The sequence below is a fragment of the Sinocyclocheilus anshuiensis genome, unplaced genomic scaffold (assembly GCF_001515605.1).
Source record: "Sinocyclocheilus anshuiensis isolate Anshui unplaced genomic scaffold, SAMN03320099.WGS_v1.1 scaffold466, whole genome shotgun sequence".
Lineage (NCBI taxonomy): Eukaryota > Metazoa > Chordata > Actinopteri > Cypriniformes > Cyprinidae > Sinocyclocheilus > Sinocyclocheilus anshuiensis.
Genome location: NW_015544159.1, coordinates 1,297,812 through 1,310,487, shown reverse-complemented (window position 1 = coordinate 1,310,487; position 12,676 = coordinate 1,297,812). Strand labels below are relative to the sequence as shown.

The 12,676-nt window shown below is 35.7% G+C and overlaps 1 protein-coding gene across 1 annotated transcript in view; it reads right to left on the bottom strand.

The window, feature by feature from the left end:
- LOC107695542 (AT-rich interactive domain-containing protein 5B-like) overlaps positions 1-12,676 on the bottom strand; it is a 131,433-nt gene that overhangs the window by 81,688 nt on the left and 37,069 nt on the right. Inside the window, exon 4 of the mRNA XM_016495515.1 lies at positions 11,912-12,142. Coding sequence (XP_016351001.1) covers positions 11,912-12,142 — 231 coding nt within the window. The remainder of the gene's footprint in view (positions 1-11,911; positions 12,143-12,676) is intronic.

Genomic DNA, 12,676 nt, shown 5'->3' with positions numbered 1-12,676 from the left:
TCTTTGAATAGCATTATATGCTCATTCTAATCATTCACCCTTCATGTTGCACTCTCTCGTACTTGGATAATAGTGGCACATCAAGGGCTAATGCATGCAAATGAGCGCATGCATCAGACAAATATGTACGTCTCAAATTTAAAATAATATACTATATATTTTTAACATATGAAATGATTAATGAAATGATTATACAGTACTTTCTATATGTGGATATTACATCCTTGCTGAATAAAATAATAAATTTCTTTAAAAAAAATATTATAGTGTATATTTTTACATGTTTGGTGCAATAAACTGTGTGTACAACAGGACTCCACCATTGCGTTGCATTGGTCATGCATTGCAATTTGTGTAGAGTATGTTTCTGGTCTAATGCTCATTGCAGCAGGGGGTGGAATGTCCTCAAAATGTCCAACAAGAAGCTGTTAACTTCACAAAACATCTCCATTGGCAACTGTGGTTTCCTGGAGGTACAACCGAATATCCTTCACCGATCTGGCATGTGGGAAATCTAAGTAAGCCACTGCAGAATGAATTTTTTGAGCTGATAAATAGTGACCCTGCAGTCACAGCAACGTAAGCCGCAAATTACATGTGCCCCCTCCCACACAGCCAGCACTTACCCAATGAATGATATTTCTCAAGGCTGTGCGCTGGCAAGACTCGTAAAAATCTGCATCTGGACAGCATGCATGTTATTCATTATGAAATGGGAGGAATATCATACCTCACCAGACAATTATGTAAATTCTACTCAAAGGTAAAACGTTTTATGATTTTAAGAGGTTGTTTGTTGCCAGTGGAGTAAGAATTAAAACGGTATATGGAAAAATGACTCTGAATTGAAAAAGCGGAAGAAAAAAAAAAGGAATCAGCCCTTCGGTTTCTCCTTGAATTCTTAATAAGACACATGGATGAGGCATATGGACTTTTAAAAATGCATGACCTTTAGCAATCCAACCCAGATTGTGAAACAAGCAGGAAAAAAAATGGAATCAAATAGAACAAAGGGAAAAAAAACATTTCAGAATTTACAGTATGATCTCATACATATCAAACAACTGTAACTGTTGCACATTTTTTAGAAGAAATAAAAAGACAGAGAGGTAACAAGCACAAAGCCTTTGTTTAATGTAAATAATGACTAACAATTCCTGCATTTTACAATTTTCAACATAATGAAAGTGAACAGTCAAGCTCCAAAATGACAAAAAAAAAGAGAGAGATAGACTGATTCGGAACAGTATTTGCTGTATTTTTACCTAAAATAACATGCATTGAGTAACATATTCATGTATTGACATGCTTTGTTATGATACTTACATGCAAAGCCAATAAAATAATAATTTACAATCATATACTGTTCATTACATTTCAATTGCACATAGTAATGTGTGAGGGACAATGAAACATTTTAGCTTTATATTTACATGTTTACATTTTGGTTCAGTTTTTGTTGAACGTAACCTAATTCTGTAAATATTATATTTTGTGTAACATATTTTTTCAATTGTTTGAGATTGCACAATTAGCAATTAGCAGTTGAGGAGCTCTTTAGATGCTTTGCATTAGGTTTGACATCAGTAATGAACCAATGAACACCTTTCACTGAGCTTTTTGGTCATTGTGGAGCTTGACAGCCCCCGTTTCCATTGACTTTCAATATATGAAAAAGAGCTTTTCTGCTCCACAAAAGAGAGTTGTTGTTTTTTTTGAGGGGGAGGGAGGGGGGGTTAACTATTATGTGAAGTGTGTAAATCAGTCATCATAAACATTTCGCTGACTTAAACATCTTTTACTGTATAAACTGATCACAGCAGAAAAATATTTTCCTGGCCTGCCCATCCTTACACTGCAGTGCTAAAACTACATCTGGACGGTATTAATAACTAGCATTAAATCTAGTGCGGGGAAATGTGAGAAAAGAATGTGGGATATGTTCTCATCTTAGTGAAGGTTTCTGTTTTGATGAACACAAAACGCATGCAAGTAAACAAACCACCAAATATCCAATTGTAATGTTCAGAGCTGCTTATATCCCATCTTGTTAAACAAGAAACGGCGGCCATACAAAGAAAAAAAGAAGTGCAGTGAATTCGCTGGAAAGTCTTTAAATGCTGAATCAATTTGGAGGCAGCTTTGTTTACTTAAGTAGTATGCCTGAGGACAGGCTGTGATTGCAACATGTACTGGGTAATAGGTAATTGTACCTCCAGTTCCATGTTTTTTCTTCCTTATGGGTGAGAAAAAGGGAGTTCCTGATGTTTCTCAATTTATGAAAAAGTCACTTCCGTGCTCACACAATGATGAATCCTTTCCCAGCATCCAATTATTCAAAGCTTCCAAAAGCCACATGTACTAACCAAAAACCATCGCCCGTTCCCTCCCAGAACTACTCCCAGAGTGCTTCTGCTTGAGGATCCAGGTTTACAATTGGACACCAAGCATTTAAATGTATTAATATTGACAATGAAAAAGAAAAGAGCATTTGTATTTGTGGTTTCATGTAGCTTTGTAAAAATGGTTATACCATTTTCATGAAAAGTTTCAATTTAATGACTGTAAAAATGTCAAGTGGTTTAAGTAAAAAGTAGCATTGACTTACACTTTGTGAGTGTTATTTTCAAAAGCTATAAATATTTTTTTTTCCAAAGTAAAAATTTTTTTTCTTCTCCAAATGTCAAGAATTATTCATTCATAAATATCATTACATTTTTGGGCCACCAAATGACATTTTACACCCTGAGCTAACCTTGCCTTGTCGTATAAAGGTCATATTATCTGATATTTTAAGAGATTTATGGACCTCGACACACAGTCATGAGGGTCTGCAGGGTTTTTTTCTATGATATAATTTCCATTTTTTTTTCTGTTGGTTGTGCCACATGATTTTGAATTGGTGGACAAAAGATTTTCAAATATTTTTTTATTTATTTGCAATAATAATAAAAGCTTTTTTTTCTTTTTCTTTCTTTTTTTTTACCAAGGATTATTTTAATGAGGACTTTTTCTTCATTATAATATCAGGACAGTTGTAGCACCCTCAATAAAATGTAAAATAATACAATATTATAACATATAAAAAATATAATAATACAGAAATAACAAACAAGCTCATAATAGAGTCAATATATGTGTGACTTAAATGTTGGCTGTAATTTTTAATAAATGACTATTAGACAAATAAATAAATCATTGACCCAAATATATAAACAACTAAGTGTCAGCTAAATTTTGATGGTTTCATATTTTTGGCAATGCTATTTCTATTTAGAATTGTTTTCCCTGCTCTCTGTGACCCGTTCAGAATAGACCTGCGACTTGTTTTTGGGTCATAACCAACAAGTTAAAAACCACCGATCAAGAACCTCCTGTTCAGGAACGCACTCTTACCACTGACTGCAAAATACTAATATTAACTCAACCCTTCATAAATCCCCCAACACTACTCCACAATTCTTATAAAATACTTCAAAAGTTTTATGAAGAGCTCTCGCATTTCTGTCGGCCTGTTTAAGATTTCTCCTAGTGCATCGATGGCACTGCTGAGATCTGCAGGGAAAGAAAATAAATGACCCATTTTTATTGCAGTGTATGTGGTAAACATGGCATCTAAATGAAGGAGCAGCTGAAACCGGAACGCATTTTACCCGAATGCCCTCTGCAATTCAAAGCCACGATAAAGGAGGAAAACACGTCATCGCATGTAATCCGTTTTATTTAAGAGCAAATTATTACCATCGAATAGTTGAAACTGACTGGCGTCTTGATGAGAAATATAAATGGGTCTATCTTCTCGCTAAACAACATGCTATCATTAATAATCCCCCAGCAGTGGGCATCAATCACGCTGTAATCATACACACAGCATTCCCGTCACATAGCTCAGGCCCTGCTGGATTACCCAGCATCCACTCTGTCTGCCCATCAAAGCCATTCAGGCTAATACAGAAGTGGGTTGTTCTTAATCATTCTTTTTGCATATTCTTAAACAGATGAGTGAACCTGTCTCAAGTGGGAATTGAGAACCAGTTCTTATTCTTATATTCGTATTAACCTGTTGCCGCAAAATAATACACAGGGCTCACAAAATTTCTAAATCTCTGGTAGCCCTTTGGGCAGGTACTCTTCAGATTTTGGCAGCCCGCATTTCACATTTCAGCCTTTAAACCATTACGAAAAGGGATGAGTCAAACGTATACATTATTATATTAATTTAAAACAAAAATGTATTATCTTAGTGTCTTAATTGTTTAGATTTGTAGAAGGCACATTAGCTTCTTTCACATGTACAACTCTGCGTGTTTCCTGTGTAGAAATATGGGTCGATTTTTGTATTGTTCTGAACAAAAACAGCAGACGAGCTTATTGAAAATGCAAATCAATGATCTGTATGTTCAGTGATGCAAATTCTTTTTCTTTGTTTTGAAACAGCAAAAATACAGCAGTTTCCCCGGTCACGGCTGTACACAAAGCGTTGCACTCATAAATACTGCTTTATCATGCATTATTGGGAAGATGAAACAAATCAAAACTTTTCTGAAGATAGTCGTTTCCCTTCAGAGATACATTCATATAAAAACACCCGCACCGAGTTTTGACTTTGAAACATACAGCTCATTAGTGTTGTCAAAAGACCCGGTATTTCGGTACCAAGTCGGTACTAAAAAAATGAAAACGTTACGGTACCAGGTTTTTTTAAGTACTGGTGGTACCGAGTACCCGGTCAACTTGGTTCTTGATGCGCTATCCGAAAGCTAGCCTCTTCCAGTGTTGCCAAGTCCGCAGTTTTCCCGCGGAATTGGGCTGCTTAACACTGTTGCCGCGGGTTGTTTTTCATGTCCGCGGGTTGAAAAACGACCCCATTAACGTGATATTTAGCCCCTGGACTGCGAATTTTACCATGGGAACCCCACCAAAACACGCGTATTTTATCCCCAGAATGCGATTTTTAACGGGGGACCCCCTCGATACGCGATTGGGCGGGTTTTGTTGTGAAAACCTGGCAACCACTTCATAAAAGCAGTGGCGACCTCAAGAGGAGGAAACGCATCAAACTAACAAAACACCCCGATCAAGTTCAAGCAGGTAAGTTTCAATTACATTTTAATATTTAGAGCTCTGTTCTGTTGGGAATATTATTCCATATTTTAATTTGAATTTCTCATTTTACATGCGCAAAAAGTAGTAAACAACAGAACATGAGGATTCACATGGTCATATCACATCACGCACCTGCAGCGCTTCTGCGAGTGGAGAAAAACATAATAAAGCTAGGTTGTATATATATATATATATATATATATATATATATATATATATAACAAAAATAATATTTAAATAATAAAAAACTTTATCTAAAGTGTTTACTATAAATAGACAAAATACAATTCATTGTATAACACAGTTAAGATCAGTTATTTGGTGCTTGCTTAAAAGTACTAAAAACCAGTTAATGAAGCATGTTTTTGTGTATTGCTTTGGTACCGAGAACCGTGGATTTTCACTGGTATTGGTACCGAATACTGAAATTTTGCTACCATGACAACACTACAGCTCATATTTATTCAATGAAATCACAGCGGGTCCTTAAAAACTCTTAAAGGTATCATCGGATGCAAAATGTGTGTACACATCCATCCTATAATGATAAAAATCCACCCAGTGTTTTTTTTTTTTAAATCCCTATTTTAAAATCCCCTTTCTCAAATCAGGCTGTTCTGAGATTCCTGTCAGAATGACGTAGTTCTGCACATGCCCCTCCCACGATAGTTGATTGACACTAGCGTCTTGCCTTAGACCCGCCCTGAGTGAGCTGTCATCAGTCCGCCATTGTGTCGACTCCGGTGCAGGGAAAGACAAGAATGTCTCTGATTAAGCGATTGAGGTGTTTTGTTGTTGGATGTAATAATGAATATAGCAGTCATCATTTACTCCCGACATCTGAGCCGCTGTAGACGCAGAGGATTAACGTTACTTTCTTTTGAAGGGAATGTGCCGATCCCGATCTGCCTAAATGCGTCTATATTCGCGCGAATCATTCGTGATCCAGCTTCATCAACAGAAGAAGATGAGTATAAGGGTTTTTATGAATCTTTGCAAATCGTCTTTCCTAATAACGTGCAAGTTAGCCAGTTTCGCGGCTGAAGTTTACAGTCTGCTCGTCACCCCATGGAAGAGAGGGGTGGGGTGAGCAGAGCTCATTAGCATTTAAAGCAACATGGGCTAGAATGGCTTGCTGAAAACAGAGCTGATTTTGACAGGGTAAAACTACCATTGAGAAATTTGAACCAAAGTATATTATAGACTTTTCATTAAGACCCTAAAGAATCATATAAACTTGTGGAAAATGGGCATCCGATGACCCCTTTAACTAGGAATTCTGAGAAAAAAGTCACAATTGCAAGATATAAACTCAGAATTACAATATGTAAACTTGTAATACTGAGAAAAAAAAGTCAGAATTCTCTGTTTATATCTCACAATTCTGACTTTTTTAAACAGAAGAGAAAAAAATTGTGAGATAAAATATTGCAATTACATTTTTCAATTTTTTTATTACAAGGTGGAAACAGGCTTCCATAGCAAAAAGCCCCAGAAAAATAAATAAATAATAATAATAACAAATATATATGGTGCTTGCTTAAAAGTACTAAAAACCAGTTAATGAAATCATTATGAAAGCAGAATCATTAAGTGGAATCAGAAACAAATAATTAAATTCATGCCGATTCCCATCACTAATCCCAATGCTGCGTGGAGGAGCAATAAACCCCTGCGAGGAACAAAGAGATGAGATCACTTGCCACACAGCACATGTCACAATGATGAGAACAACATGAGAACATTAGCTGTTTCACTGAAGCACCGGAGAAAATGTGTGTAACTCCTTCCATAATGCAGCTATTATGCAGTAAAATCATAAGTATATGCTCACATAAGAACACTGACCTCCTAAAAATAACCTCATGAGAGGCAGGAAATGAATCAAGAGAGGAATAATAGTGTGGTCATTGCATGGCATCAACCTACAAACTCTCTTCAATAATTCACCAGTACAACCCCCCCATCATCACATTAACAACATCCGTCTAAACATTCCCTGCATCCTCCACTCTCTCGCTCTCTCCAAACCCCCTTACATCCAGATAAAAGTCTTTCTCTCTGGCTTTTCTTCTCTCTTTTTTTGTAGGGGAGGGTTTGGCAGTGTCTTACTAATAAAAGGGTCATATCATGAGGAATTGAGTTCTGCTTGATCTGTTGAGTTAAAAGTGTTCATTAGACTATGAAAACATACTGTAACTTTCAGAACTCAAAACACATCCACTCTAGTCCAAAAAGAGCATCTAGTGAAACTGAGCTGCAAAAATGTCTTGTGCTGAAACTCTGATCTTCCTGTTGTCAGCTGGATATGTAAATATGCATACACTTACAAACCAACGACACTTATTTGGTGTTAAGGTAATAAGGAGGAAGTAGGATGGATGCTTTTGTTCCTAAACAGCAGAAGAACTAGCGGTACGAGTACAATGTGAAGTCAGTCAAACCTTGTGCTGTTTCTGGCTGTGTGTAGCACCTACAGCTCTGCAGATCCCACTGAAGAATGCCAACAATAAAAACATGCATTTAAGTTTTTTTTTTAACGAGATCCCTGATCATTTCAGTCCAAAATCAACAGTTTGAGCAACATATTTCAGTACAGATTGTTTTGTGAATCTGTCAAGGACGTGGCAGATAAAAGTTGTTCATTTAAATGTAAGTATATACAGAAGTTTTAAAAGACACAGTAGCAAAAAATGGCCCTTTTATTTTTAAGGCTCAGATAGAGGGAGAAATAAAAAAAAATGGACATTAAGACTAATATTATGATTAGTTTTAAAATAAATCATTTAACCATAAAAAAATATATTACTACTAAATAAACATTAACTGAAATAAAATAAAATATATAAAAAACATAAACTTATGTTTTTTTTCAGCTAGATAACAAGGCGACATTTCTCTTTTTCATTTAGTTTAATTTGAAGTACTAAAACTAAACAAACTAAAAACTAAAACTTACTAAAAACATCTAATATAGATATATTTACAAAACTAAAAAAAGAGAGAAAACACAACAAATTACTAAAACATTAAAATGAAAACAGAATATTTAAAAATAAGATCTAATTCAAACTACTAAAAAAAAAACTATAGTAGTATATCAATGAAAATAACACTGATTCTGTAAAAATCTCCACTATCCTATATAATAAAGACAACATAATATAACATAAAAGCAAAAATAAAATAAAATGTTTGTCCAATCAGTGCAAATGCCTCTCCCTCTAATATCAAAATGTCCTGTTTCAAGAGGACAGGAAAGAAAACAGAAATGTTAACAGCATTGTGCTGAAATCCAATGTCGGAGAGGATGTTATCATAACCATGTGACAAGCAGGGGTCCAAATCAGCTGATGCCTAAACAAAAATATCACTGAATTCCATATTCTCAATACCCAACCACCCTCTTAAAGTCCATTCAAGTGAGGTTAAGACTTGAGTTAATTTAACATCCTGTTGTCTCCTAACGTGTGACTAAAGAGGCATGCGAGCGAGCCAAACCTTGCAGCTATTTCCATTAACAGAGGAACAAACTACAAAAAATATTCAATATCACATCTGCACCATTCCAGCTGTATTTTTCCTTAAATAGCGCTGCTTTCCATTTTCATCTTTCTTCTATAACGCACTGGACCTCTCTCAGTAGAACTCGCCAAGCCCTTGGAAGCACTGTTATTCGCTTCAAAAAGTTAATGACAAGGCTAAACGCAGAAGATTTTCCGCCAAGTGGCCGTCAGTTCGAGCATAAAAAGCACTAGAAGTCTTTTCCCCCCAACTCTCTCTCAGACTTTCTCAGCCAACATCAGATCTACCCCTCTGTAATAAATCCAGTGTATGGGAGCCTTTACATGAACAATGACTTCATATGTTGAACTAAAGCCTTAATAAATAACACACCCTACAAAGTTTAACAGAATGACTTCTTTGGGTTTCAATACAGCGTGCCGTGGTTGTGTTTAAAGCCCTGGCGAGAACAAAGACATTTTAATCAGGGTATTCAAATCCCTGCAGGCTGTCCGATTCGAGCAGAACCCCTTATGTTAAACTTTCAGAGACAAGAATGTGGTTTTTGAGCAGAAAATGGTTTTCAAGCAATCAAAGAAACCCAAGGACATCCATTAAAGTCAAAGAGAGCCATTTACTCAATTGTATTACTCACCGTCAGTTTGTTCGCCCATCTTGTCAAATGCTACTATGTAAACAGCTCTACCGTCTTTTACAAAGTAGCATTCAATACCCCAGCATTTTTCCAACAGGAATTGGAGCATGTAAACTGGAGCCTCTCTTTTTCACTGGCAGCAGCTATGGAAAAGCGAACTGCACGCAAACCCACTGTATTGTTTGAATATGCCGTTCAAACACAAACACTGAAGTATTTAAAAACCATTTAAAGACCGAATGCTTCACTTATAGAATATTTCTTGTTTTGTCAAGTATGTACTGTAATAAAAACACTGATGTGAAGGCCTTGATATGTTAGTGAATAGAATACTATTGAGTTTCATTTCACGTACAGGAATGGCATTGAAGTCATAGTTCTGTAGAAACGAAAGACATTGTAGAGCCTTAAGGCTTACAAACTGCATGTCTGTGTGTTTGTTTACTATATATTATGGATAATTTGATTACCATATCAGTTACCAGAACAAATACTGTACTCCCAGTACAGCTCCATTTAACATATTTTAATATATTTCAATCCAATCTCACCGATTTATCCCAAAAGTCAGTGCAGAAAATACAGAAAATGTACATTTTGTTTGGGCCTGCTTTAAAGGGATTGTTCACCCACAAATGAAAATTCTGTCATAATTTACTCGCCCTCAAGTTGTCCCAAAGTTTCTTTGTTCTGTTGCACACAAGAAGATATTTTGAAGAATGCTGGTAACCAAACAGTTGACAGTAGCCATTGACTTCCATAGTATGGAAAAAAACTACTATTCAAGTCAACAGCTACCAGCAACTGTTTGGTTACCAACATTCTTCAAAATCTCTTCTTTTGTGCGCAACAGAAGAAAGAAACTCATACAGGTTTGAAATGACATAAGAGTGAATAAATGATGGCAGTATTGTCATTTTTGGGTGAAGTGTCTCTTTAAAATGTGGCAGGATGGTTTACTAGTCATTCAATGACCATAAATAAATAACCAATTAATGAGTTCAACTATGATCTGTCAATTTTCTTTTTAATATTTAAAAAAAAAAGTATTGTCATTTTTGGGTGAAGTGTCTCTTTAAAATGTGGCAGGATGGTTTACTAGTCATTTAATGACCATAAATAAATAACCAATTAATGAGTTCAACTATGATCTGTCAATTTTCTTTTTAATATTTAAAATTTTTTTTTTAATATTTATTTTATTAGTTGGTCTATATACTGTACACACACAACTGTTTTTTAGCATCTTGCGCCATGTGCATCAAATTTTTAGAACAGTGTATCAAGTTAAAAATAGTTTAAATATTTTCAAATTCTAAAAATAACAAAAAAATGGTCTCAAAACCGCCCTGTGCCTTCCAGCTGTTTTTACAGGAATGAGTTTTGTGTAATCATCCCCTTAAGAAACATACCTGATTGTGATCTGACGAACATGATGCAAATCAGCATATATATATACAGTGCTTCCTTAAAACCTAGTCAATTTTGAAAATGTGTCGTTTTGCACATCCTTATTTTACGACAGTGTAAACACAATACAACAGAGAATATAAAAACAAACACTGTTAGTTATATTGAAATACCATCACTGTACACTGCAAACACAAACCGTAATCATGCACAGATCTGAGAAAGACTGCCATTTGCAGCCAGTAACTAACCATCTAACCATCGGCTAAAAGTGCGATCAATCGCTGTTTTTGATATCAAAGCAGCCCTTTTGAAAAAAAGAAGTTACTGACACAAGCAGACGGACTGTGACGGACTCAGACCTCAGTGTAAAAACAGGCTTTCAGTTCATCTGAGAGTTCTACTCTATCATACAACAAGCTCTCACCTCTCAATTCGACAGGCTAAAAGCCACGAGTCTCTGTTTCAATCACCAGCTCATAGTCACTCATTCCTGTTTGTACACCAACAGTGATAAAGCTGTCTGCGCTCATACAGCAGCCCTTCATCAGTCAGGTAACGAAGATAAGGCTCTTGTTTTGCTGATTTGACTAGTTAGACCACAGACTCAATTACTGAATCATGTGCCATCAGTCCTCCATTCATTCATTCTTTCTTCACTCAGTTACACCGGTGCAATGAATCTCTATATGAACTAATAAGCAGCAATCAGCCTCTAAACTGTAAGGCCAGAAATACACTTTGCAAAAGTACGCAAATGCAAATGTTTGGTGAATGCATTGCAAAGATGTGTAGTTTTGTAATTTGCCTTATTGTGGTAGTAACAAACTTTAAACTGATTCGTTTGAACAATATTTTTAAAGATTTCCAACTTAAAATTTGTCAGTCCAAAACAAAAATGGAAACGAATCTGCCATTTAGATCACAAGACAACTTTGCATAAATATACTGATAAAATCACAACAGTAATCATAATAATTATTTTTGATATTATGTTTTTTGTTGTTGTTGTAAAGCAGAAATTAATAAAAAATGACTTCTGCAATTTGGTTATCAAACAATTACTGTAAACATTAAAATAATCTATACCGCTACTAGTCATAAAAATGCAATATCGGTCAATTTCTACCTGAAAGATCAAAATGACGCACAAAAACATGAAGTGCTTGCGTTGACGTACTTGCGTAGAGTTTGTTTCAGACCCAAGATCACACAGTTTTTATCAAATCTACTTACCGAACTCATCACAAACGCTCTCATTCTCCACCAGCGTGGGGTGCTCGAAAGTGTCCCTGCAGTACAGGATCTGGGTGTTGTTGGTGAGGGAGGCGATTCCCCCCAGGGCCAGCACCACATGGTCCGTCAGGAAGGAAGTGGGCCGCTCACGAAGCCGCGCAATGATGGAACGGTACCGACAGTACTGGGGGTAACTCAGTACCAGAACCTTCTTCTCCTCCACATCTTCACCTAAACACAAGAAAGTAGAATTAATTTTTTAAAAGTGAACATTGACATTTCAGGCACACAGAAAGGAACTCAAAATAATGTTTTATTAGCTTTTGCCTGTATTACACTGAAAAAAATTGAAGCAACTTTGAAGCAATTTTCACTCAGAAATTGCTAGTAAATTTCACAAATAACCAAGGCCGTAACCATGTCTTTAACATTGTGGGGGACCAATTTATTTATTTATTTTTTATAAAGCATAAAGAAGTAGAACAGTGAAGGAAATTATAGGTCTAATTCTAGTTGAAAAGTAATAATTTTCAACCATTTGCAAATAATATTTTGAAAAATGCACACATGCATATTACTTGTATGCCTCTTGTCTCCTCACATTCAGTAAGGAATTACATGAATCACAGAAATGATACCACATTCCAAATTCCAAACGGCCATATCTTGGAAACAGTTGAGTGGTTTGCATCACTGGATCTTAATGTTGGTCAATTAACATTTCTACTGTAAAACAACATTTTCAAATAATAAATGTCTTGCTAC